This window comes from Sebastes umbrosus, chromosome 19, assembly GCF_015220745.1.
Source record: "Sebastes umbrosus isolate fSebUmb1 chromosome 19, fSebUmb1.pri, whole genome shotgun sequence".
Taxonomy (NCBI): domain Eukaryota; kingdom Metazoa; phylum Chordata; class Actinopteri; order Perciformes; family Sebastidae; genus Sebastes; species Sebastes umbrosus.
Window position 1 is genome coordinate 17,897,925 of NC_051287.1, and position 26,942 is coordinate 17,924,866.

Sequence of the window (26,942 nt, forward strand, 5' to 3'; positions counted from 1 at the left end):
GCATAGAAATGCCCACGTACAGGAGAAGGGGTGAGGTGGGGGGAGAGGGGGGGTGAGGATTCAGGACACAACAAACATTCATAGTTTGTCTTGCATATTTAAATTTGTGAAAGGAATACATAACACCTTATTTATACTTTGTAGATAGTTCATGCGGACACTTTAATGCGATAATGTGACATTGCTCGTGGGGCGACATTCACATTGTGTGCTGTGTTTATAAAATGTAATTTAAGTACGTTATTATGGCGGTAAACTAACACTATCTCACCTAAGATACTCATGATGTGAACAATTCAGTGTGTATTCCTCTGGTTTTAGTGCTGTACTGTAACCTCACACTACTCTTTACGAGAGGAGAAACAATGAAAGTGAAACAAAACAATGTGGGCTTCTGGGCCTCCTGAGAGAAGCGCTGTTGTCTCCGCATGCAGGACACAATCCAGGGAGACTAACTGCAGCCCATTCTTTGTCTTCCTCTCTCCTGGATCAGTGGATATAAAACATGCACAACTGCACTCAAGCAGAGGCCAATGCACACTCATACAAAATGGTCATTTCATTGAGCAGTGGAGAGGCACTGCTTTATATAGCGCTGGTTACTACTGGGCGAGGCTATAGGCTGAGGAAATGACTCATCAGAATAATGGCTGATCATATCGTGCGATGCGTGGCTGCTCTCTAATTAGTGATATGCTCAGCGCGGTGAGCGAACGTGGGCAAAATTGCATTCGAATTTGGTGTCGAAAAAGTGGATTTCAATTTCGATATATACAATTACAAGATACGTGAATGACAACATTGCTTGTAGGTGAAAAATGATTTTCAATAAATGCCATTTTGCCCAGATCCCCTTAATTCAGTGGTTCCCAACCTGGGGTTCCAGACCCCTTTAGGTGTGCGCCAGGATTTGTCTGCTCTGAGGTTGTCAAAATTAGATTTACACATGTATAACTAAAATCGTTATAACACATTTACTGGATAATTTCTACAAAAGTCTTTTTTGCTACTTAGTAGGCCACATTGTGTTTAAACCCATTATTTCTGCACAGTTGCAGATAAAGATCAGAATCCACTAATATTAGTAGTATTATATTATTAGAATAGAATTAGATTCCAGAGGTGGCTGCGAAGGATTGTTTCAGACTTGTGTGATCCAAACATTTCAAATAAGCCCAAAAGTCGACATTTATTGAAAGAAATATGGATTTCCAAAATTCACAACGTGTTTTTATCTGACAAAATATTCCGCATCAATCCATATTTGTTGGTGTTTAGCCTTTCAAAAACAATATTTTCACAGCAAACTGCTCTCCTGCCCGCCGCACAGAGGCACTTATGAGTTATATTCATTAACAAAAGTTTATTTATTAAAAAACTAATTTAATACACCGAATCACAAATTGAGGATTTTGTTCGAGGATTTCTTTTAGGGTGATGACGTCAGAAAAAAAAAAGGCTTTTCTTAGATACAAGTAGGGTGGGGGGGCTTCAAGGAAAATAGATTGGGAACCACTGCCTTAATTGATTGCTCATTTTGAACAATATGTCATAATTATTCTCCATTTCATGACCGTGACCTTCTTCCAAAAGTATCATAGCACTAATGTCATCTCTGCCCATTGGTTTTTACAATAGAAGAAAATCATTTAGTGCTCAGACATTTGGGGAAACCCAGCCCAGGACTGATGTTTCATTCTGACCTGATCTGCAATATGGTGTTGGACCTAGACAAAATACAATACACAACAACGGCATGGTAAGGAAAAGCTGCGCTGTACTCTTCTACAGCACAATACAATAACCTTAATATTGATATGGCATTATGTTACATTGAGCTGGCATTACGGTAATAAACAGAGTAGTAGCAGTCTGTCATCTCATCTGTCTTCCAAGATTTAAAAACATGTAAATAAAGAAACTTAATGCTATGGAGCTATGCATTCATTATTGAAACTATATCTCTATGTATCGAAATGAGCTGTGCTGACCTGCAGCCTGAGTGCAGAACTCCACGCCAGCTTCTTTCCTCTCTCTCTGCTCCAGCGGCAGTTGCCATGGCACCTGGTGCGGCAGCGCCACCACCGTCACTTTGTAAACCGTCAGGGGCTTCAAGTTGATGAAGCGTAGTCTATACCTTCCTGGCTTTACCACCGCGTGCTCCGCCCCGTCCAAGAACACGGTGTGGCCGTAGTTGCTGTTGCTGGGCAGCCAGGAGACCTCGGCAGTGTCGCGCTGGATGTCGTCCACCCGGAGGCCGCACGGCGCCACCACCACGTTGGCCCCCACCAGCAAGGTGCAGCGCAGCTCATCCGACAGGCCGCGGTCCGTGAGGCTCTGCACCGACACGCGGTGGACGCAGCCGTCCAGGTCCAGCTTCTCCAGCAAGCACTTGGTCCGGCCGCCGTACGCTATGCTGGCGCGGAGCTCCCCGTCTATTAACACGTTGTAGCCAGAGATGTTCCCCCAGCCCAAAGGCACTAGTGGAGACTCCCAGGCCACGATGACGCTCCGTGCCAGCTGCTTGATCAGGTTGATCTTTCGGGGATAAGGCACGACGTCTTCAGCCAGGTCCTCGGGGTCCATGGGCCCCCCTGTCCCGTTGCTACAAGGAACCAAGGCGTTACATGAGCCCAGTAGGCCGTCTTGGGAGGAACCTCCATCCACTGGAATCAAGGCCAGCTGCATATTGGAATATGGGCCCAGGTCGTCCCCTCCGTCCCCAGACTGAATTGCTAGTTTTTCCTTGTCCTGGACAAATTCTACGAAGTTGGAGGGAACAAGTCCTCGCTGGCCATCAAGCAGCTCCCCTGTGACACAGAAAGACATAGAGAGGGAGGTAGGAGATACTCAACATTCTTCCTGTGTATGTTGATGAACAAAAAGCCTAATACCAACTACCTGACTAACTGTCTCTATAGGAAAGCACAACCATTCCTCCGTGATGCCTCATGCAAATGTTAAAATTAGGCTTCACTAAAGGCTCCTACAAGACAAAAGGAAAGCTGTAACTTGAACACAATAAATCATCAGTGAGAGCTATTTTCCTTGTGGGGTGGGAATGAGTCAGTGAGTGAGAGGTGGGAGATATATCTAAACATACAGTAATCCCTAAGATGTAAGATTTACCACTGCGTATCTGATGCTATCTTTTGTATTCTCTCCTGAAAACATTTTTTTTCCGAAGAATGTGAACTTATGTTCGCTGCTTTCGAACATTTCCAAGAACCCCCTTGAGCATGTAGATGCTGCGGTCAATGCAGACAAAAAAAAAAACCTTCTTAGATTTGAACTGTAGTTTTTTTCCCAAAGGGAAGAAGTTTGTCTTCGAGAAAAAGCTCCCTATCATCTTGTCCTTCAATCCCTTTTTCCACAGTGGCCTGGGAGACCTTAAACCCATCTGTGTGTATGTGTGTTGTTTATGTGTGTGTGTGCGCTGATGATTAAACCGAGCCCCGCTGGATTAGTCATCAAGCTAAAAGGGACCAAGGTCCCATCTTGACAACAGCTTGGTCTGAAGCCCAAGTCTCCCTCCTGCGTGGTAAATACAAGGCTCCTCCACGATGCCGTGCAATCTCACCGCCCACAGCTAATGAATCACTGCAGCTGAGTACTACTGTGTATGTGTAGTGGGCCGCGCTGTCTGCAGGATTGCTAGTCAGGGGGGATTAGGATTGCCTCTGATGGAGAAGCCTTCATAACTCTAAAGAGATTAGACGGAGAATCACTCCAATCACCAGTTCTAAAAAAAAAAAAGTGTACAGGATTTTTTCTTGGGTGCGCTGACACAAAGTATTCTTACATACAGGTGTAACCAAAATAATAAAATCTCCTAGTGGGAAAATGGATGGTTTTGTTAGCTATAAAAGAGATCTGTTAACTTTAATATGTGAGTAACATTTGACAAAAAAATGATATAGCAGCTTTACAACAACAGCACCATCATCTGAGCCCAAACTGAAGGTGGATCAGTCAAAAGACTGCAAAATGCAAAATGATTTTGATAATCTCAATGAAAATCATAGCAACATGAGACGAAGAGGAGGTCAGATCACAAGGTGAAAACGAGCAGCGGGGATATAACATAATACAGTGCGAGGGTGACAAATGCTGCTGCTGTCATGTAACCTAAGAAGAGTCACATTTGTAGCAGTGTTACGATGATGATTGTATCAGCAGTATAGTCTCTTTACATTAAGGTTTGATTATGATGTAATGGCATGTCTCACACAATGAAGTCAACAAGATATACTGTAGAGTGGACAACTAATAATACATGTCATTGTACATATACAGAGCTATATATATTTGGCGTGGAGAGGAGGTCGTGTTGCTCCGGCTCAATCTATTTGGCATGGAGAGGAGGTCGTGTTGCTATTTGTTTGGCGTGGAGAGGAAGTTGTGTTGCCAAGCAACTGTGACCTAAAAACAAAAATCTGATCCTTTCTCTAGGTTCCATAGTGGAGAGGAGGTCATGTTGCTCTGCCTATTTCTATTTGGCGTGGAGAGGAGGTTGTGTTGCTCTGGCTCTATCGGTTTGGCGTGGAGAGGAGGTTGTGTTGCTCTGGCTCTATCGGTTTGGCGTAGAGAGGAGGTTGTGTTGCTCTGGCTCTATCTATTTGGTGTGGAGAGGAGGTTGCGTTGCTCTGCCTCTGTCAGTTTGGCATGGAGAGGAGGTTGTGTTGCTCTGCCTCGGATCTGTTTGGCAACGCCGGGAAGCTGCTTGACATCCTCCTGGATCCACCTTCTCACATATGTTCACGTAATACGTATTAATTTTTGTCATATGGATTGTCTATGTTGTATTTTCATCATGTTGCTACTCTGTACACTCGACATCTATTGCACGTCTTTCCATCCTGGAAGGGGGATCCCTCCTCTGTTGCTCTTCCTGAAGGTTTCTTAAATTTGTTTTCCTTTTTCCCTGTTAAAAGTGTTTTTTGGGGGTGGGAGTTTTTCCTTTTCCAATGAGACGGTTGTACTGTAAAGGACAGAGGGTGTCGTATCTTGTAGAGATTGTAAAGCCCCGAGGCAAATTTGTGATTTTGGGCTGTACAAATCAAATTGACTCGACTATATACAGTATATATATATATAGTATATGTACAGTACAGTATATGACATTGTCATTTGAATGGATGGTGAGGGGATTTATATGCCATATAGAAAACTGTAAACGGAACAAATTCACTGGGGGATAACTGCGAGCTGACACACACATCTTGGCATTTTGTCTCATTGTGAGATAATTAATACGCGATGATGCACACGCTTGTTGTGACTGTCAAGCATTCTCTGCTACAGCAGCAGACAGGGACTCAGGCAACATCACAGACTCGAAAAAGCAACAAAGGACACCTCCTGCTGTACTGTAATCTTTGATCTGTGGACTGCAAATGTTCTTCTTTAGACATTTGTCATTTAAGTATACCTGCCTAAGCTTGACTTGCACAGTTAATGTTGGGTAAGTATTTTCCATGTCATCTTGGTTTACTTCTCACCTTGATAGAAGCCGTCGTCGTCCATGTTTCCATAGACGTACAGATACTTTCCAGCCACGAGGGGGAGTTCTGCTTCAGGATGCTCGTTTGGTCCATCGTAAGGGTTATAACTGAAAGGAGAGGTTCACTTGTTTTTAGTTTTCACAGCTGCTTTTTACATTCATTTGTAAATGACGAAGCAGTTAGTTATATTGTGCAATAAAATCAAGAGAAGCATTCACCTGTATCGGGCAGTGCAAAGGCGGACCTGGCCTGTGTAGCGAGGCTTGGACCTGGGTGATGGGCTGGCCTCATCCTCCATCTATAGGATTGACGACACAAACAAATGTCATTCCCGTTTACATATTATTCATAATTAAGACTCAACACCAAGCAAAGTAAGCCATTAAGTTTGAATACATCACTATATAAGTCAACCTAACTGTGGGTAATGTTGAGAACAGGGAAAACTTCATTCATTATTGCTACGGCAGCGTCCCTCAAACCCACCTCTGAGGGGGTCCGCTGTCGAGGGCTGCTGGGGCGGTCCGTTGTCACGGTGCTGGATTTGACAGACAGCAGTTCTGGTCTCTCTCTGTCTCCAGTCTGTGGTGTGCAGGGCAAGAACTGGGAGATCAGTAGCGGCGTGTTGGCCGCGCTCTCATCGCCTGGGAGACATTGATTTCCATAGCAAATAAAAGAGCAACTGTCATTCCTTCTGCACCCATTTGCTGCTCATTGTACAGCTATTGATCTCCTGTTGCAGCGAGTTGTACGGCAAACACTCCTCATGGCAAAGGCTATTTCACCCTCCCATCAACACCTCACATCTGCAACACATTTTGCCCTTGAATACCATTGAGGTCCTCGGAGGAATGGGGGGGAAAACACACACACACTTGAAAAACGTAGGAAATAGAAAATAGAAAAGTCTAAGAGTGTGAACTGCTGAATTCCTTGAGGAAATTAAAGTCAGCCAACAACATGGGTCCACTGTATCAGTGGGTTTGTGAGTGAGTAATATTATGCATTAGCCCAAATGCATCAGTGAGTCCCCCCCTCTCTGTTTCAAGTGCAGAGAAAGATAAAACAGGATTTCCAGCACTTCAAAGACCTCTGGTCTGTGCCAGACTGTATAAATCTACATCGCTGATACGGCTCTATCTGCTGGCTCTGCAGGTTGCACCGGGTGTCGTTAGAATACTAATGTGTTAAACTACATCCATGTCATACATCAGGCCTGTGATCAATTAGTGTAGATATTGATCACGAATAAGCAGTATCGCCAGTAATGGTGTCCACCTCTGGTCAGGAGTGAGCTGATCCAGCTGTTATGTGAGCCGTTGGGGGATTAGATCGCCCCGACTCTCATTTCATTCTGATCATAGGCCTTTTGATCACATGTAATTTGGTGGATGCTTTTATCCAGAGTGCATTCATTTTTTTTTTTTTAGAATGGGTGGACCTCACTGGTAGCGGACCATTGATCCCAGATTTAGCATTGTGCTCCTATGACATTGTTGGATTCACGATGGACTTTTTAAAAAACAAGAAAGTATCATTGCAGCAGAAACAGAGATATGGTCTTTTTCTTATTCCCCGCATTCTTCTTCCTAGTCAAAACCTGGCGCCTACATCACCCACAATGCAACTTGCCCAGCGACAGCCCCGAGTCAGAGTAGTCGGTGGAGTTCCCCTTTAAATCACTCAGTGCCATAATCAACATTGAGTAAAGATATAAAATCTGAATTAAACCATTATAAACCATCACCATAAGCACTCCTGCCAACTACTACTAATCACACAGCCCTCTTGGATGCCCCTATGGTAGATAAAACATGATAAAATGCCCACTAGGATGGCCTTAAAAATGGAGAAAACATTATAAAGTGCCCTCTAGGGTGCTTTTCCAGTAGAGAAAATGTGATAAAGTGCCCTCTAGGATGGCCTTAAAATAGAGAAAATGTGATGAAGTGCCCTCTAGGGTGCTCTTCCAGTAGAGAGAACATGATAAAGTGCCCTCTTGGGTGCTCTTAAATGGAGAAAACACAATTAAGTGCCCTCTACGGGTGCCCTTCCAGTGGAGACAACATGATAAAGTGCCCTCTTGGGTGCCCTTCCAGTGGAGAAAACATGATAAAGTGCCCTAAAGGCCTATATAACATACTAGAAAACCTTCTGCGCGCTGGTGCCCCCACCGCATGCAGCTGGTGCCCTTTTTATTTTTTCCCGCCCGTGCCCCTCAGACAGCCTGAGTCTGCCCCTGCTACTGTAAATAACAGCAATAATAAGGAAATGTGGAAGTTTGGTTATGAGCTGAGACCAGCCGACCCACCTGTCTCCGTCCGGGCTTCAAATCCAACGATGACTTGTGAGAGTTTCTTCTCGGATGAGAGAGGGATCCGGGATGTGCAAGCGGGATTAATTTTAAGGACGTCCGCAGTATCCGATTGCAAACGGAAATTCAGCAGCTCGTTGGACAGCTGGTGGAAGTGTTCACTCTGTGACCTGCATTTCTGCTCCAGGTCACGAACCTTGACCTTTGATAGACAACGAAGAGAGCAGAGGAGGCGAGCGGTAATGGCCAAGAGAGACGAAAAAAAAAGAGAGAGCAGGAGGTAAAGAGTGAAACATGAGGGAAAATACACACACAAAGCATGGAGTGTACTTCATCATATGTAATCTCTGAAGAATAGCCAACGTTTCATCTATTAATGCTGATCAAACACATAACCAATTAGGAAAGGATCCCTACAGAGCCATTTTTCAGCATATAGCAGCATGTTATATTGAACCCACTGCAGTCTAATCAGAGCATATTGGAAGCGTAGAGTCATCTGCACTGCTGCAGCTGCTGATACTTAACACTGCTAAACTCTGATAACGAAGCAAAGAGTTAAGAGGATTATAACACTTAGAGTACAGACATTAAAGACGTCATATCATAGATATCATATCAGAGGAAGATGGATGGGGTGTACTGTGAGTATACTCAATTTCATTCAGTGCACATATGGATTCTCAATTTGCACAAAACACCCACTAAAGGCTTTGAAAAGCTTTAGCGATTTGCTGAAAATTCACACACGAAAACTAATCAGGGAGGAAAATAAATACCTGAAACATTCTGTCCTTATTGTTCTGTTTGGACAAAAAAGACAGAAGAGACAGAAAAAAAAGTAAAGAAAGAAGAAAAATTTAAAGAAAAAACACACCGTAGACAGGACAAACACCAATAAATGACATTGCAATTGACGTAAAGGAGAAAAAGAGACAATCGTATATTTATCAGTGCAGATAAATATACAACATGAAATTAAAGTAAAAAAAAAAGAGCAAACTGAAAAAGCTTTCCAAGCACAAACATGATTGAGGACTGTGGGTTTCACAGAAAAGAGAATAAAGAGGTTAGTTTGACCCTACAGACAGCGGGGTTATGTTTTTCTTCCTGTTGAAGTGTGTGTTTGCCCATTAGTGTAGAGAAACAGGCCTGTGAAGGAAGACTACAAATTGATTCGATGGATTCGCAAGAAGAGAAGTAACTCCTCGACGGCGGAGTTTCCGTTTCTCACGAACCAAACTCTTGATGTTTGTCTGAGCCAGACTCGGAGCTCGGTAAAATCGCCTTAAAGTGCTTCGGATGGATAATAGCGCGACCTCGCTTGAACCGCACTCAAAGGAGCCCGCGCCCTATTGTCGTGACAAAAGGGATTTAGAGTGAAATGAGGAAATAATTTCGAGCAGTGACAAGCATCTTAAAGACTGTGATGAAACGCAGCAGGTCAGTGATTTGATCACAGGGACGTTTAGTATTCAAGGTCGGCCCGGTTGCTGGATTAATGGGAGGCTGCAAACTGCTGTGAAAGTTTGGAAGAATATTTTACAACAATAAGGAAACCTACAGGGAGACAAAGGACGAGGTAGGAATATAACTGCAAAATACAGAAGCTGAGCTACTGTTTGTTTTAAATTCTCTGAAGTATGAGTCACCAACTGGTGCGGAGTATTGAATAACCTACACGGTATTAAAGTGTTTGTTCACAACTACTTCTGGGCAGGAAAAAAGGCCCACGTGCATTAAAAGAGGATCCAGAAACATGACAGAAGGCATGAGTTGGAGGTTTAAGTCTCTTTCCAACATGTTCTCACCATGGTCAGAACTAGGGCTGTGTATTGACAAGAATGTGGTGATACGATACGTATCATGATACAAGGGTAACAGTTTAATATATTGAGATATATTGCGATACCGTAAGCTAAGTGATATATTGCGATTTTTTTAAATCAAATTTTATTGACTCTCTTTAATGTCTTGTTGTTGCACCTGTTCATACCTTTATCATTCTTATTATTCTTTGGAATTACTGCCGAATTACCCCAATATTTACCTCAAAATTTGTCAAAAATTACTTTATTATAAACATTATTTAATAATTATGTTCCGCTATTTCCCAATAGCTGGTAATTTATTTAATACATTTCCAGGAAAAGAATACAAAATTGATTGATATGCTTTATTTCCATGTCTGCTGATAAATATATAATAATTAGCAAATAACTTGTTTGAAATTTCTTTAAAAAACTCCCTGAATCATTACATTAGCTACCAGGTTACATTTGTGTCCACAATAAGTCGCACAATGGTGAGATTTGTGCCTGATCAACAGTGTCCTCTATTAGTTTTGGTTTTCAACCTCAGATGAAGAGCCGCTTCTCAAGCCTAAAGGCCCTATTTTAACAATTATATGCTATTTCAGCATATAATTATGAAATAATCTTTGTAATAAAGTCATTTTTCGGTAAATTTTGAGGTCAATATTGGGGTAATTTGGCAGTAATTCCACTTACTAATTATCACCTAATTACTATGAAATTTGCGGACCTGTAAAAGAAGTGTTACCGAACAGTCAATTGTTTACTCAATAGTGAGCAGCTAATTTAGACAGATTTTCCACACTTACGAATCATCATAATCTTGCATTCTTACTGACAGGTTTAGTGTCACTTGTTATTTTTGCATCTATAAAAATGTGACTCGTTGCATTGTGGGATTGCTTACGAAAACGAGCAAACTCCTTCAATATATCGCTTTTTTTTTTCAAAACAGAAGTAACAAAGTGTTTTACAGGAAGAAGAAAAGGGGAAAGGTGGAGATAAGAGACAGAGAAAACAATATATAAAAGTAAGTGGACAATATGAAAAGTATAAAATGAATGGAAAGCAAGACAAACAAATGGTGATTTTTTAAAGTAGGGTATACAGGCCATGGACACTACTCACTATATACTCTTTTTCATTCCATTGTAGGAATTTTGAGGACACTACATACTGCATGCAGTATATTTCATGCTCAGAATTAGGACAGACAGTGGCAGACAGTAAACATAGTAAATAGGAGAGATTTCAGACATAGCCCGTGTTTGACATCCACCTCAACTCACACCTTTATTGTTCTTATTCGCATATGGAGCAAATGTCCAATCATAGCGTAGCTCATCCACTGTGTAGTAAGTCCCCACTGTGTTAAAACTGGTCCTGGATGATCTCAAAGTTCAGGCTAATGTTACAGGATATGGGGGAAGTTCACATTCCAGCAAACCAAGCCAAACATGCTACCTGACACACACATTGGTTAATCCTCACACTAAAAACCACTACCGTACTCTTATGTAGGTATGTAAGCTAAGCAGTCGAACAGGGTTATTTTTAGAATGAAATAACAGTCTGATCTTACATATTTCCATATCATACTTATAATATTTGGCACTAAGCAGCTTTCTAGATAAATGCTGTTTCTTCATCGACATGTCTTCTTCCTGGGATCACCGACTGGTGAGGATGCCCAGACGGTTTGTCTGGGACAAAATCTGCCAGCAAAATTTGACATTTGACGGCAAAAATGGCGGTTGCTTGCTAGAAAAATCTATCTGAAATCAAGGACACGTTGTTCCAAGAAATCCTAATCATATCAAGTGGCATATTTTGGGGCGAGTAAACAAATTCTTCTTTTGTTTTTTACTTCTGTTATTATGAGTGTTCTACAGTATTGTTATACTACATGGTACAAGAGTTTGTCCACTACTTTAAAGTCAAAACTATCAAAGCTCCACCAAATGAAAATCTGCTCAAAGATTGTAAGTCAACCCCTTGAGAAATTATATGAATCAGCCTATCATAATAACATATTAAGGCCATCGTCTCTGACCCCAACCATGTTTTGAACAGTGAATATGAATTGTTACCATCAAATCGGAGATACAGGGTTCCACGATTTAATAAGGTTAGACTGGAGCACTCTTTTGTACACCAGTCAATCCTAAAACTAAATATGGAGCCTAATCCCACATCAAATGTACGTTGAAGGGCCCTGAATATCGTCTTCTGTGATTGTAATGTTTAAATGTACGTATCCTTGTTTCTTGTCTTTGTCCTTTTTTGTGATGTTGCAAATGGAGCTGCTGTGATGCAAAACGAATTTCAGACCTGTCTGACAATAAAGTATTATCGTATTATCGTATCGTATATCTGCCTTTGTTATCATTGTAAAATAACAGAGAGCTTGACAGGCGCAGCAGTGGTAACAAAGGAGGGTGGGGCTTCACAAACAGTAGATTCCTAGCAGAGGTGTAATCAGCCAGAGCAATGGAAAACACCTGTGTGGGTGGTGCAGGGACTTTACAATATATGGGTGTTTTTAACAGATAAAATTGCATTTTTTAATTGAACTTTTGACTACATTAAAATTGCATTCATTGTTTTTTCTTATAGTTGACATTCTAGTACCCCTTATTCCACATTTGTCTAATAGTATGTGAGACATCCTGAGGATTTGTTTTATTTCATCTAAACTACATTTAATACAGGTAACACTGAGGTAAAGATCCTGTACCTCTACCAGGTGTATACTGCCTCCTCGTGCTCTTGGTCAGCTTGAACCCGAGCTCCCAGAGAACACACAGAGACACGCAGTGGCAGCTGACACCGTGATCACAGTCCATGAGGTAGAACAGACAGCGCACGGCTGACAGACTGTCAACCCAGCACCCTGGTTGATCACAGCGCTTGGTACTTGAAGAGAGGCCGCCTACTGTACTCCTGATGGCACGGCTCTGATGAGCAGGTTTATTTTGGGATATGTTAGTGTCTGGTAGCGGCTGGTGGCGGAAGTAAAAGCACAGTTTTTCCACATTAAAAACCTCTTTGTGTAATTGTACAAATAACTTGGCATCTGCTTGGATATATTTGTGTCTTTGAACAGACGCCAATGCAAATGCAGTACGAGAAGCAGGTACACGCAGACAGAAAAAACCTCCCAGATTTCTGAGGAAGCAGTCACTATTGAGCCCTTTTTATTACCATATCAAAGCCTGCGTGGTCTAATCCAGTGGGTGTTTTGAGTTTATTTACAGATCAGTCATTAGAATAAGAATTTGAATGGGCTTTTTTAGCTTTTCGTTTGAAACAATTAACAGTAAATGACGCTGCGACGGGACAAAGATACAGCAAATAAAATGTTTTAAACTACATTATTTGTTCATGTAACAACCAAAAATGTAGGCATCATCGCGGTGCATGAGTGTGTTTACGACATGGGGAGGTCAAAAAGTCTTAAATTTAAATATACTTGCATTAATTAGAGACACATATCTGGGTCAAGTTATGTTACTTTATACTTTTACTCCACTCCATTTTGAAAGCAAATATTATTATTAATATTTTTACTTCACTACATATATTTGACAGCTTTAGCAACTAGTTACTTTGCATATTCAGAATATTAATAGAAAATAAAAATAAAAAATCAACTAATATATTTTGATGTTTTATCGCAGGTTAAGTTAACCAGCAGTAAATAAGTACTTAAATTTAGCACCACCTTTACCAGCAGTTCGCAAGTGATTGACTGCTGCCTCCGTTGAATGAACAGTCAATAGGAACGCTCTCTCTGTCTGAAATGACCTGTGATTGGCCAAAGTCTCCCGTCACAGGCTAGATTTTTTAAAAGCCTGAAAACAGAGCCATGAGGAGGTGCAGATTGTAAGGAATTTGTGCCAAATGATGCCAAAAGTATTCTGCCTACTGCAGGTTTAAGTAACACTTTGAATGCATGACTTTTACTTGTAACAGAGTATTTTTACATTGTAGTATTGCTACTTTTACTTAAGTAAAAGGTCTTGATATTTGCAGTTTTACTTAATCACTTCCTAAGCAGAATATATCCCAGTCTTAAAAGGAGACCAGACTGAATACAACACCTAGAATAAAAGTAATGTCTGCACATTGAAAGACGTCCACAAGGTGTTTAAAATTATCAACGACTAAAAAGGCGTCATTTTTAGCAGAGAGCCCTTCATCCCGCCGTCAAACAATATGAAAGGCGTTGTGAGCTGAAGCTGCGTTTTCTAATGCAATCTGCTGATTTTACTTTATGTGACATCTTTCTGAGGTCTTCATCTTTTCTGATACAGTAGCAGCGATTCGATGACAGTGATTCAGCACAAATTGGCTACTGACACATCAGTTACTGAACGAGGAGCTTCGGTTCGTCACTGCTCTCATCACAAAATCAATGACAAAGGAGGGTTGTGTCAAATTTGAAAAAAAAAAAACATGCCTTCAATTTTGCACTTTTGCCTTTATCCATATATGGCCATACCTTTTGCAGTTGATTGATCTCCTTCTGCTTGGTGTGAAGGGCCACCAAGGCTTTCTCATGCTCTATCTGCAGCTGCCGCTTCAGCTCTACAGCCTCGTGCATATGCTGCGGACAAACAGAGAGAGGATGCGGTTAAAATAAACCATCTCCCCAAAAATGCTGTACTATTCCTTTAAAGTCCGACTTCGCCATCCAAGTGTTGAGTTTCTCTGTGGAAGAAAAGAGCGTTGTACAGTATGAGCTTTTCATATCATTTGTAATGTATATCTATCAGATTCAACCCACTCCGAACTGACTCAGACAAAGCTGTCCCGCACGGTCACCCACGCCGATCCTAAATCTACCCTTTCCCAAATTAGCCGAGTCATGACTATACAGTATCTATCCGCGGAGTCACGACCGGCTGCCACATCTTGCAGAAACAGAGTTAAGGCCATAAGATGTTTCTGCGGGCTTAAGAAGAAAAGACAGCTTAAAAAGCTCTGACATTCATCATTTCTTCTCTGTGTTCTCTCTGCCTTGAAAAAAAAAAGAAAAAAAAGAAAAGCCTCTTTACCTCCCGGAGTGGCTTCGAGGTGTCCTGAGCAGGCAGCCACTGCTTTGCATAATCAGGCAGAAGTTCTAAGCTGCAGAGGACTGGGCTGGCTGAGAGGCTGTCACTGGAAGCCTTAGAGAAAACTACTTTTTACTCTTTTACCTCTTGGAAATTCAGGGAGGGCTTGATGGACTCACCTACATTTTCAGCAAACGCACTGTTTATTTTTTTTTTATTTAATTCAGTCCAAAGGGGCATATTGGCATGGGAAACATACGTTTACGTTACCAAGCAACTGTGACCTAAAAAACAGAAATCTGGTCCTCTCTCTAGGTTCCATAGTGGAGAGGAGATCATGTTGCTCTGGCTTTATCTATTTGGCGTGGAGAGGATGTTGTGTTGCTCTGGCTCTATCTGTTTGGCGTGAAGAGGAGGTTGTGTTGCTCTGGCTCTAACTGTTTGGCGTGAAGAGGAGGTTGTGTTGCTCTGGCTCTATCTACTTGGCGTGAAGAGGAGGTTGTGTTGCTCTGGCTCTATCTACTTGGCGTGAAGAGGAGGTTGTGTTGCTCTGGCTCTAACTGTTTGGCGTGGAGAGAAGGTCATGTTGCTCTGGCTCTATCTATTTGGCATGGAGAGGAGGTTGTGTTGCTCTGGCTCTATCTATTTGGCGTGGAGAGGAGGTTGTGTTGCTCTGGCTATATCTATTTGGCGTGGAGAGGAGGTTGTGTTGCTCTGGCTCTATCGGTTTGGCGTAGAGAGGAGGTTGTGTTGCTCTGGCTCCGATCTGTTTGGCGTAGAGAGGAGGTTGTGTTGCTCTGGCTCCGATCTGTTTGGCGACACCGGGAAGCTGCTTGACATCCTCCTGGAATCCACCTTCTCACATATGTTCACATTATATGTATTAATTTTTCTCATATGGATTGTCTATGTTGTATTTTCATCATGCTGCTACTCTGTACACGCGACATCTATTGCTCGTCTGTCCATCCTGGAAGGGGGATCCCTCCTCTGTTGCTCTTCCTGAGGTTTCTTAGATAGTAAAGCCCCCTGAGGCAAATTTGTGATTTTGGGCTATACATATGAAATTGACTTGACTTGACACTGTGATGTCATATTGAAACAGAAACAGACATTGATTTTAAACTGACACCCTGCCTTACACAAGCCTGCAGCTCCAGCCCTTAGACTACTGAAGGCTCCACAATGTGTTGAAAAGGGGCATTTGTGTGTCACACAACACTGTAAAGACAAACATCTTTGAGACCGGTGATGTTTACGGTCTAGCTGAGCTGTAGACCTGAGATTTGGACTTGAATCAGACTTAAAGGGGAACTCCCATTCTACACATTAAAGCTGGAGTTGGTAGCTTTGGGCAAATATGAAAAAAAAATGCCTAAAGCCTATTTTCTGTTTTCAGAAACATCTTATAGTGTACTGTTCAGCTGTAAAATTAGAAAGATTTCTCCAGCCGGTGGGCAGTGCTTGGTTTTGCCTCGGCTGTTTTCAACACGGCGGCCGGGTCGCAAACTTTCTCATTTTACAGCTAAATAATACACTACAAGATGTTTATGAAAACATTTTATGAGATAAATAGGCATTACAGTAGCAGAATCTTGATTCATATTTGATCAGCGCTGCCTAGTTTAACCGTTTGAGTTCACGAGCTATGCGAGCAGTGATTGACAGCTGCTGTAGAGACTGCTCGGCTCTGATTGGTTGTTTTTGTTCGGGCGCAGCAGAAATTTGCAAATGCCATTAGAAGCACAGGACACAGATCTGAATCAGAACCTGATTTTTCTTTCAGAGATTATCTGTCTCATGCACTACTGTCAGGATATAGTGACCATTCTATAAAAATAACTTTTTATCATATTCGCTCAAAGTTAGGGCGGCATGGTGGTGCTGTGGTTAGCACTGTCGCCTCACAGCAAAGAGGGTTGCAGAAAAAGCTTACCAGGCCTCTTTAGCCCACTCCTTAATTATACATGGATTGTCCTCTTCAGTGACAATTGTAACTATAACACTTTATCTAATAGCCAATATACATTAGTCTTCCATATTGTCCTTTACACCTTTTGTAAGATAGAAAGGGGTCTTAAATTCCCCCATAGAATATATGACAATTAATCTTTTTTGTTACCAGATTATATAACTTTAAAGCCCAGATGGGCTGTATCTCATTAGCTTTAAAAAAAAAAAAAAAAACTTAAAAAAAAATAAAGTCTGTCTTTTACTATTTTTTTTAATGTTGCGTCTCCTCCATATCTGCTTTCTCCACCCACATCGCCGTGTGTAATTTTCTCTAAATAGTCTCTTTGTCTTCATAATCAATACACAATGAGAAAGTGACAAACCTTTCTTTGCTGTATTAGGGAGCGGGTCAGTTTTTCTCAGATGGGTACATTTCTCTCTCAAATATCCTGACAAACAGACAATCGATGGGAGACGCAGGGAGGCGAGGATTTGTAATGAGAGTGCCTCTCACGGCGCACTGAGACTGTGTCTGATTACTATTGGCAGACCACAACACAGTGAAAAAAGAGCCTTTTCCGTGAATCCGATGACACCTCACCTCACGAGTTGCATCACTTCGCCTTCGAAAGTTTTCTTAGAAAACAAAACACACGGGAGATGGGGGATGTTTTCCGAAAGAGGCGGCGAGAATCGGGACTGAAACATCTCCAGATGTGATGAATGGTGTGAGCCGAACAGAATCACTGAAGTGTGCGAGGAATGAATGAGTGCAGATGGGAATGCTGGAGAAATGTAGTGAGATATACAGTGTGTCAGTGGAAAAAAGTGGACAGATAGAATCAGGGGTGATAAAAGAGGATAGAAGGGTTTAGACTTGGGTCTCCTAATTCTTTTGCTTTGCCTACTCAGCAGTAAGACATGTGTAGGGTTTGCCTTAGAGACACATTGCTCAGTAGTCTTTTCCACCAAAGAACGGGAGAGATGAGGAAGAAGCTGTTCCAGATTCATAGTATCAATCCCTGAACTAAATTTAGATTGATTTACATAAATTAATCCATAACTGCAGATAATTAAATATGGGCAGAGAAAGGAAATATCTTCCTTGGTACATATGAAAAATTGGAGTCCTTTGATCAAGTAATCCAAGAGTTTAGTTTCTTCAGGTAAAGCTCTTACTGACACTTACTGACAGGGGCTGGGCATCCGATTCGACTGTTACCAGGCCATTAAATGTGCGTTATCTTGTCATAGATGTGGGTCAGTAGGGGCCTACTACGCCGACTGCATTGTAAAAGGGAAAGCAAAAGCAACATCTTCTAACACATAAAACTGTATGAAATGTTGCGTTTTGAACACAAACAAAAAGGCTTCTTTAGGTTTACCCAACAAAACTACTTAAACATTGCGTTTTGGCTTAAAATAATACGGCTACGTTCCAAAACACTTCTTTTTTTTTTTACTTTTAGTACAAACTGCAGCTGCCCTTACAAAGTATGTACTGTTGCATGCAGTATGCATACAATTGGGACATACTGTACCACCCTCTTGCTCATATATTCGCTGTGCAGATGATTGTGGGACAGAGGAGCCAGAAAAGCATGCTGGCATGCATACTGCAAAATGCGACCGGATGTAGTAGGACATCCTGGTATTTTCTGGCATTCTGCATTTGACATACTATGTACTGGGACATACTAAATCTTTTTTTCTGTATACTAAATAATATGGTAGTATGGGTATTGAAATGCAGAGTAAGTTTCAAAAGTGAAAGTGAAACTTAGTGCTTGTGTGGTTTCAGACTGGATGAAAAACCTTCTGGATGAAAACCCTGTGTTTTCTTTTGTCCCATCACCCCCAACATCCACTCAATATGGAGTTTCACGCTATACTTTCTACACTACAGCGCCTCACTTCCACTTCTGCTCCTGTCATAATTGCTGCAGGGTCGCTGGAGGTCGCTGTCGTCTTCTTTTATTGCTTCTTTCGGTGATCATCCTTTCGAATAGATGATAAAGCCTCCTAGTAGGTATAGCAGGGCCCTACTGATCCACATCTATGAGGCTTATAACCACTGATAATGCTCATCTAATGATCTGATAACAGTCTAACCGGCTGGGGTTTCTGAGTTATCCCACAATACTCAAAATTGTTTTCTGACATTATTAAGTTATCTGGAGCTGCATGGCCACATGATGTTTTTCACTCCACACCAGATAACTAAAACTACCGCAGCACTACAGTAAAGGTGATTCAGGACTCAAAGTGTCATTTAGTGAGAAATCAGGGACAGGTTTACCAAAATGTGAAGAAGTCAAAGGATATAGGCCTATTGTTAAAAAAAACTTCATTAAACTTGAAATTATATGTCACTTGTAAAAAATATTAAAATGCAACGATTCAATTACAAATGCAGAGAAGATTACAGGTGGAGGGAGGAGACATTGAAATAGAGGGATGAATAGAAAGATGAAGAGCTGGAGTTATTAAAAGAACACTTAAAGGGATAGTTCGGTGGTTTTGAAGTAGGGTTGTATGAGGTACTTATCCATAGTCAGTGTATTACCTACCGTAGAAGACGGCCGGTATGCCTCCAGCTTGGAGAAACAGACAGGAGTACCGACACCAGAGCAAAGCAATATACTGCTGTGGACAGGGCCGACAGCAAAATGTATATTGGACACCCAAAAGAAAGGCTATAAGTGTCACTTTCAGTTCAGTTCCCTGTCAGAAAATATTCTAAATATAGCGCACGCGTCAACTACCTCATACAACCGAAACTCAAAACACCCAAACTATCCCTTTAAGTGATATTTGCATTTAAGGTGTACTGTATATGGGATGAAGGCAAACGTAAATGTAGCACCGACGTCTCACCTTTAGAACCTGTTCCAGGTTCTCCACTTTGCCTTGGAGTTGGCTCCTCTGCTGCTGGGCCACGTCTCTCTCCTGGCTCACTACAGCAAAGGTCTGTCTCAGCTGGTCATAGTCTGATCGCACCTACGTGAACAGAAAGAATCCAGATGCAAGGGAGGGAGGGATAGGAAAAAGATAAAAAAGAACAAGACGAGGTTAAGAGGATTATAAACAACATGGATATAAAAGACCACAAAAAAAGGACAGCGGAGACACGGTTACACAGAAAAACACAACAAAGTGAGGGGATGTTTCTTACTTGAAGAGCTTCAAAATGCATCCATTACTTTGTTTCTTTTTAAAAAAGAGGAAAAGAAGCATGCAATTTTTATGAGGTTTGTTCTTGCAGTATAGACCTACTTTTTACATTCATGAATAGAGGCTGTTCTCTCTTTTTTCGCTGGAGGGTTGATGGGAAGTTCACATAGTCAGAAGAGAAATTAATCAGCACATTTCAATTTAGCCTTGATGAGACAGAGCTGCTGACTCAAGCATTCTGCCTCTCGTTCCTCCATCAGTCAGAGGCCTCGAGTTAAGCTGGTTCCTCTAGAGGTGGCCTCATAGGATGGAGCAGGACCATCCCTCAGCCGTACACCGATCATCTCATTATAGCAAAAGAGATGAGCGTACAATAGATAACGCTCGCGTACTCAGAAGTGCACAGAACTAGACTGTTGCAAAAGGAAATGAGTTCATTCGTATTGTGGAATTTATGAGTGGAGCTCTCGTACCATCTGAGGTATATATCACGTCGAGCAAGCAGCATAACCATTTTCAAGCATTTATCTAGAAACCCAATGATGCTTTACATGATAAATTAAATTAAAAAAAAATAATAATATAGCATTAAAGGTGCTATTGACAACATTTAGCCACTAGATGTCGTACTCTCCTTCCCGTTCCATTGCATTTACTTCACAACAAGTGGTTGCCAGTTAGTTGCACAAAATGCATATTTTATGGTCGAGTGGAGTGAGACTCAGACACGTGATATCATCGTTGTTATACTATTGTCTCACAAGCCTTGTTAGAAGTAGGAACCAAACGTCAGATATCTTCCACAGATATAAACAAAACATTAAATTTGGACCCGCCAACATTTTTTAAATGATTAATTTCCAATCATAATATGTTATACTTATATTCGACACCTGTCGAAAAGCTCTGTGGATGTATTATTTTTTCAAAAAATATTCGTCCACATTAAAATGTTATCAATAAGACCTTTAAAAACTAGTCTGGTAATAAAACTATGAGTTAGTATTTCAGTGTCTCCCTTAAATAAATATTTTAATCTAATATATATTATTAGATAAATATTCTGTCCTTAGCTGTGCTATTAAATCACTTATATTTAAATTAAAGCTGTCTAAGATTAATCGCATAATTGTCTTAAAGGGAGATTAATCAAGTATTTAATGCAGCTATGCTTGCTTTATGCAAACTGATGTATATATTTATTATTGGAAATCAATTAACAACACAGAACAATTACACATTTTGTCCAGAAACCCTCACAGGTACTGCATTTAGCATAAGAAAATATTCTCAAATCATAACATGGCAAACTGCAGCCCAACAGGCAACAACAGCTGTCAGTGTGTCAGTGTGCTGACTTGACTATGACTTGCCCCAAACTGCATGTGATTATCATAAAGTGGACATGTATGTAAAGGGGAGAGTCGTGGGTACCCATAGAACCCATTTTCATTCACATATCTTGAGATCAGAGGTCAAGGGACCCCTTTGAAAATGGCCATGACAGTAGAAGTTTGGAGCGTTATTTAGCCTCCTTGGCGACAAGTTAGTATGACATTGTTGGTACCAATGGATTCCTTAGGTTTTTCTAGTTTCATATGATGGCAGTATCTTCACTCTAGCTTTAAAACAGCCTGCTACAACCTAAATATTGCAAGTTGTGTTAACGCGTTAAAGAAATTAGTGACATTAAAATGAATTTGTGTTAACACGTTATTATAGCGTTAACTTTGACAGCCCTAAAATAAATATTTCTTCAAAATTGAAATCACTGTCATGGTCAACACACAGCACCCTGACTCTCCATTGGTGAATCTGTATTGGGGTGGACACAATAACATGAACATTGAGTCCAATATAAGCCCCACACAGTAAATACTATGACTTTGAGTCATGTATTTTCTTTCGAAACTATCAGAGATAGAAAGTTAATTCTCCTGAACTCTGACAAATGGCCTATTATTGACGGTGATTACTTTCTCTAATGATATCACCGCTTTCTTTCCTTTCTCACGCTCATGTTCTCTCTCTCTCTTTTCCCACTTTCATTCCTTCATATTCTCTCTACCCCTCCTGTCCACCACACGCTGCCAGGGTTGCCCTTACAAGCCAGTCATTCATACTGTAACTCTGGTGGGGACTGGACAACACTTTTGCCCCACTTGCTTTTCGTTTCCGTGTCCCACCTTGTCGGCGCACAGATGGCATCTCTTTTTGCGTGGCACGGTGGAGCAAAAAAAGCTCCAAGCCGAGTCCCTGGACACGTGTCAAATCTGCCCCCTCTGTGAGAGTCGCTATTAGCGCCAGAGGAGCTAATCGCCTACCATCACAGACCGTCTCCGTCTGGGTCTGCGTGCGTGTTTGTGCATGCATGTGTGAAGTGGGAGACGCTGGCTGTCTGTGCCAGTAAAGACACATTGATGGGAAAGGAACCGTTAGCAATGACGTGTGTGTGTGTGTAGAAGATGGAAGACATGACATTAATAGCACATGTAGACATCCTGTACGTGGACACGTGATAACATGTATGATGATGATAACAAGGCTGCCGGTGTATTGATCTGCAGAGATGGATCACAGATTCCAACATATGACTGATGTTACAGCCATTTGTGAGACGAGTGAATGTGAAACGTAGCACATGTATGGACTGTTCTCATACACCGTTCGTAGCTATACCTAAAGTAATGCACTGTAATTCGTATATATATTCCACAAAATCAATTTGTATGCGATCCATGTAATTCTGAACCAGGACGTATAAAGAACGTAGAGAGGGAGGTGGATGGGTGGGAAAAAAAGAAACACCCTTTCGCCCAAGAGACCGGTGTTCGTACCCCGTGTGAAACCACAAGTCAAATTTGATTTATTTCTCATTTAGGCTAACTTTTGTGCTTAAGTTACGCCACTTCCGGAGTCATTTTAACCCAAACCACAATCTTTTCTTACACCTAACGAAGTCGTTTTGTTGCCTAAACCTAACCAAGTCAATCTTTTAATTTTGAAAAAGAGTGGAAATTGACACGTTGCTGGACATTCGTAGGAAAAACGCACGAAAAATGACAAACAACTTTTCGTAAAAGAGATCATATGAACCGTTATCACCGTTATATCACTAGTAGTGTAATATACAATTGATTTTACCATTGATCATCACTGTGTGTGTGTGTGTGTGTGTGCCCTTGCATGCCATACCTGGTCATACTTGGACGTCTTCAGGTGGTTGCTGATCAGCTCAAGGTTCAGACGGTTTTTCTCCTGCAAGGCAGCATGGAGCTTTGCTCTCTGAAGAAGAAACAAGAGAGACAAAAGAGTGTTGTTGTCGTTACATTATGATGCATTATCGTCCTCATTGCAAAGATTTTTCATTCATGTCTGATTTGCATCATGTATGCAAGTCACACGGCGCAACTCCATCTTAAAACTATTATATAAGCGACAGATGAAAGACTCAGGTTAGTGCCGATCCCTCCCTCCGTCTGCACGCATGTGTGTGTGTGTGTGTGTGTGTGGGGCTAAGCTTTTCTCTAAGATGCTGTCTGGAGGACAAAACCCACAGCTGCATACTGTCACCCTCCATTTGGTATGTGGCATTAGGGACGGACGGGGAGAGCTGGAAAAAAAGAAGGGGGTAAAGGAAGAGAGGAGAGAGAAGGATGGAGGGTTAAAGGAAGGAAGGAAGGAAGCCGGCATGGAGGGAAAGAGGAATACTGTGGGAAGTGGGAAAAGGTTTGAGGGAGAAATATTCAGGAAAAAGAAACAAACCGAGGAGATGAAAGGCTGGAATAAGGGAGTGCTGAATGTGTCAGCCGAATGCTAAATACGCAAATGAGTGCATAATGTCAGAAGCGAGCTCAAGATGGGATTAAGTTGCATGCCACGTAAAAAAGGATTGAAAAGAGGTGTGCACTTCCTGTCTGCTGCACTCTCTCCGCTGCCCGGATTCACATTCAGAAGTTGTCATGCCGCCGGTGCTGCAGGTACTCAAGCATTACATAATTACGCCAGACTCAAACTAGGGCAACGCTCTCCTCCTATCACAGCTCGGAGCATTCAAGAGGCTGCGACTGGTCATATCCTGGCACATAATACCACTTCACTGCTGGCGCACGGAGCTCACACTGTTGATTGTCATTCTCCAGCATCCCGACTATAATATGTGGATAAGTCATTTATAATAGCAGCCGGGGCCTTTTTCTCTATTGTCTTTAAACACAACAGGAGTGGATCGCAGCTTTTATTTTTCGTGGTAGCAGGATAAAATGGTGGTTTCAAGACCAGTAGAGTTTTGTTTCAACATGTGTTATTGATCTAAAAATATCGCCCCGAATAAGAATAAGTAGATGTATAGTCTCCAAAAGAGGAATTTAATCGAATTACCTTCTAAATATGTGTCATAAACTGGTGAAAAATACAATCTGACCTGCAAAATAAAATGCATTCTCGCTCCTTAAAGCTGCATATGATTAAAAAAAAAGTTATTGTTCACTATATCCTGACAGTAGTGCATGAGACAGGTAATCTGAAAAAGATCATGTGCTTCTGTGTCCTCCGCTGCTCCTAATGGCATCTGCAAGATTTCACAGACCGGAGGAAAACAACCAATCAGAGCCGAGTTGGAGCCTTGCCGTCTCTGAGCAGCTGTCAATCACTCGCGAACTCCGATCAAACGGTCAAACTAGGCAGTGCTGATCTAATATGAATCAATATTCTGTTACTGTAATGCCTATTTCTCGCCTCAAATGTTTTCAGAAACATCTTGTAGTGTACTGTTTAGCTGTAAAATGAAAACGTTTGTTTCTCGGCAGCCACGTTGAGATCAGTTGAGGAAATATTCCAAGCCCTGCCCACCAGCCGGAGCAAACTTTCTCATTTTACAGATAAACAGTATGCTACAAGATGTTTCTGAAAACATTTGAGGAGAGAAATACGGATTAACGTAACATAATCTTGATTCATATTTGATCGGCGCTCCCTAGTTTGACCGTTTGATCGAAGTTTGCGAGTGATTGACAGCTGCCTCCGTTGAATGAACAGCCAATAGGAATGCTCTCTCTCTCTGAAATAGATTTTTTAAAGCCTGAAAACAGAGCCAAGAGGAGTTGCAGAACTTTAGTTATCTCTCAGAAGACTTGAATTACAATATGCTGAGAGGTTATTATGGAATTTTTGCCCTATCTACTGCCACTTTAAAGCACAGCTGTCTGTGTTGTTTTCATCCTACATGGATGAGCTGCACCATGTAAACACTATGATGCACCACACACACAGTACATGCCCTCTCGAGCCTGATCACTATGATATACTCGAGCAAAATAGGAGTTCACGCATTGTATGTCAGCTTCTGCACGAGAAAAGATTGTGCTCCTCAGAGGTTTATGATCAAATTTATCAGTACAAATCGAGGAACTCGATAAACCCCCTAGCCAAGAGGAGAAGAAGAACAAGAAGAAGAAGAAGAAGAAGAAGAAGAGAGGAAAAACAGACAAAGTGTGGGGCACAGCCAGGTTCATCCGTCTCTTTGTGTGCAGGCAGAGAGACGGCCAGGGCTGTCGGAGGGAGACACAATCAAACCGAGACACAGATCGAGAACAGACAAGGACAGGAAGACACAGAGACCGGTGAGTGAGTTCACTCGCTGCTCTTATTGTGTAACGCCGTCTCCACATCCCGTCACTGCAGACTACAGAGCAGCTAGTGTAGCCTATACCGAACCACACCTTGCTACAACAGCAGCCACAAAATGATCTTCTGCCTTTGACTGGTAATTACGGAGACATAACACATCACGAGGGTGCCAGCTGCAGTTGTCCTCCACACCCCAGGACATGGCCTTGTAGTTGACACAGGGACGGACACGTCGAGGGGAAAGAAAGTTTAGGTTGCTACAATAACAAAAAGACAGAAAGAAACATAGAAAACTAAAAAAAAAACAATGACCTTTTAAAAGCTTCCTTTTATGGGCCTCAGGAAATCATGCCTGCTTCTCCACTTCCTCCCACCTCCAGTGAATCACACGTTCACAGCTCTGCTTAACACGTCGTAACATCTTGTAAACACACTGCTATACCGCAAAGCCAAGGGGACATGCACACGCGTACCCTGTGCCAGTTCAAACCTTCAATATGCACCAATAAACAGAGAAATCTGGTGTGAATATAGAAAGGATATGATAATTAGACCTTCTCTTAATTGAAAAAAAAACAACTTAACGGGAGGGGGATTGACAGCACTCCGAGGACATCTGGGCAGATCCATGTTTGAGTGAAAAGTGTGTGTGTATGTGTGTGTGTGTGTGCAAATCTGTGCGTGGTTGTGAAATTTGAGATCTATATGTGCGTGCAGAAAAGAGTAGACAGGCTAGGGGGAGAGACCTCAACGCCACTAATGACTAATTCACTCCGACAACTTCATTCTTCCTCTTCTGTCTTTTCTCTCCATCTATCTCTCTCACACGCAAAGTCTCCAGAATCTACTGTGCATCCATACAAGCACAAGACTTCTTTGTCTCAACACCAGGAAAAAACAAAAACATATTGGTAACTTTTCCACAACTGGCTGAACTTGAGAAAGCTTTAAAATGAACAATTTCACATTTTGGGAAATGCGGCTTATTGTATTTGATTTCTTGCCGAGAGTTAGATGAGAATATTGATACCAGCATAAAGACTGGAAACAGGCAGAAACAGCTGGAATGTTAGACTAAGGTAGCCTGGCTCGATCCAACCAGGTTAGCGGTTTGACCTGACCAAAATGTATTGTTCTTACACTTTGGTTTCTATACATAATAATTAAAGAAGTTTTCAAATTGTGAGTTTGGATGTGCTGATAGCAGAAATGGGACCAAGCCTTTTATACGCAAGTCCCAAGACTGACAAGTCCCGAATCAAGTGCCAAGTCAAGACTGACGTGTCCCGAGTCAAGTCCAAAGTTAAGACAGCTGACCCCGCGTAAAGTCCCAAGTCAAGACTGACAAGTCCCAAGTCTTAAAATTCCTAGTTTCGAGTCCTAAACAAGTCATAGTGCGCTCTTTACCAAATGTAATGAAAAATTAAAATTTTAACATCAGAGTAATAATCTAAAATTTGTATTTATATTATTTATTATTTATTATTATCATGTATTA

The 26,942-nt window shown here is 41.6% G+C and overlaps 1 protein-coding gene across 9 annotated transcripts in view; it reads right to left on the reverse strand.

Moving 5' to 3' along the window:
* si:ch73-287m6.1 (RIMS-binding protein 2) overlaps positions 1 to 26,942 on the reverse strand; it is an 85,740-nt gene that overhangs the window by 17,448 nt on the left and 41,350 nt on the right. For 8 of the 9 annotated variants that reach the window (XM_037752948.1, XM_037752950.1, XM_037752944.1 and 5 more), the window contains 9 exons: positions 23,012 to 23,101; positions 19,520 to 19,642; positions 14,137 to 14,241; positions 7,816 to 8,020; positions 5,991 to 6,148; positions 5,723 to 5,802; positions 5,502 to 5,611; positions 1,992 to 2,810; positions 1,704 to 1,727 (listed from right to left, as the gene is read on the reverse strand). In XM_037752948.1, coding sequence (XP_037608876.1) covers positions 1,704 to 1,727; positions 1,992 to 2,810; positions 5,502 to 5,611; positions 5,723 to 5,802; positions 5,991 to 6,148; positions 7,816 to 8,020; positions 14,137 to 14,241; positions 19,520 to 19,642; positions 23,012 to 23,101 — 1,714 coding nt within the window. The remainder of the gene's footprint in view (positions 1 to 1,703; positions 1,728 to 1,991; positions 2,811 to 5,501; positions 5,612 to 5,722; positions 5,803 to 5,990; positions 6,149 to 7,815; positions 8,021 to 14,136; positions 14,242 to 19,519; positions 19,643 to 23,011; positions 23,102 to 26,942) is intronic. The other variant, XM_037752946.1, reaches the window with a different exon arrangement.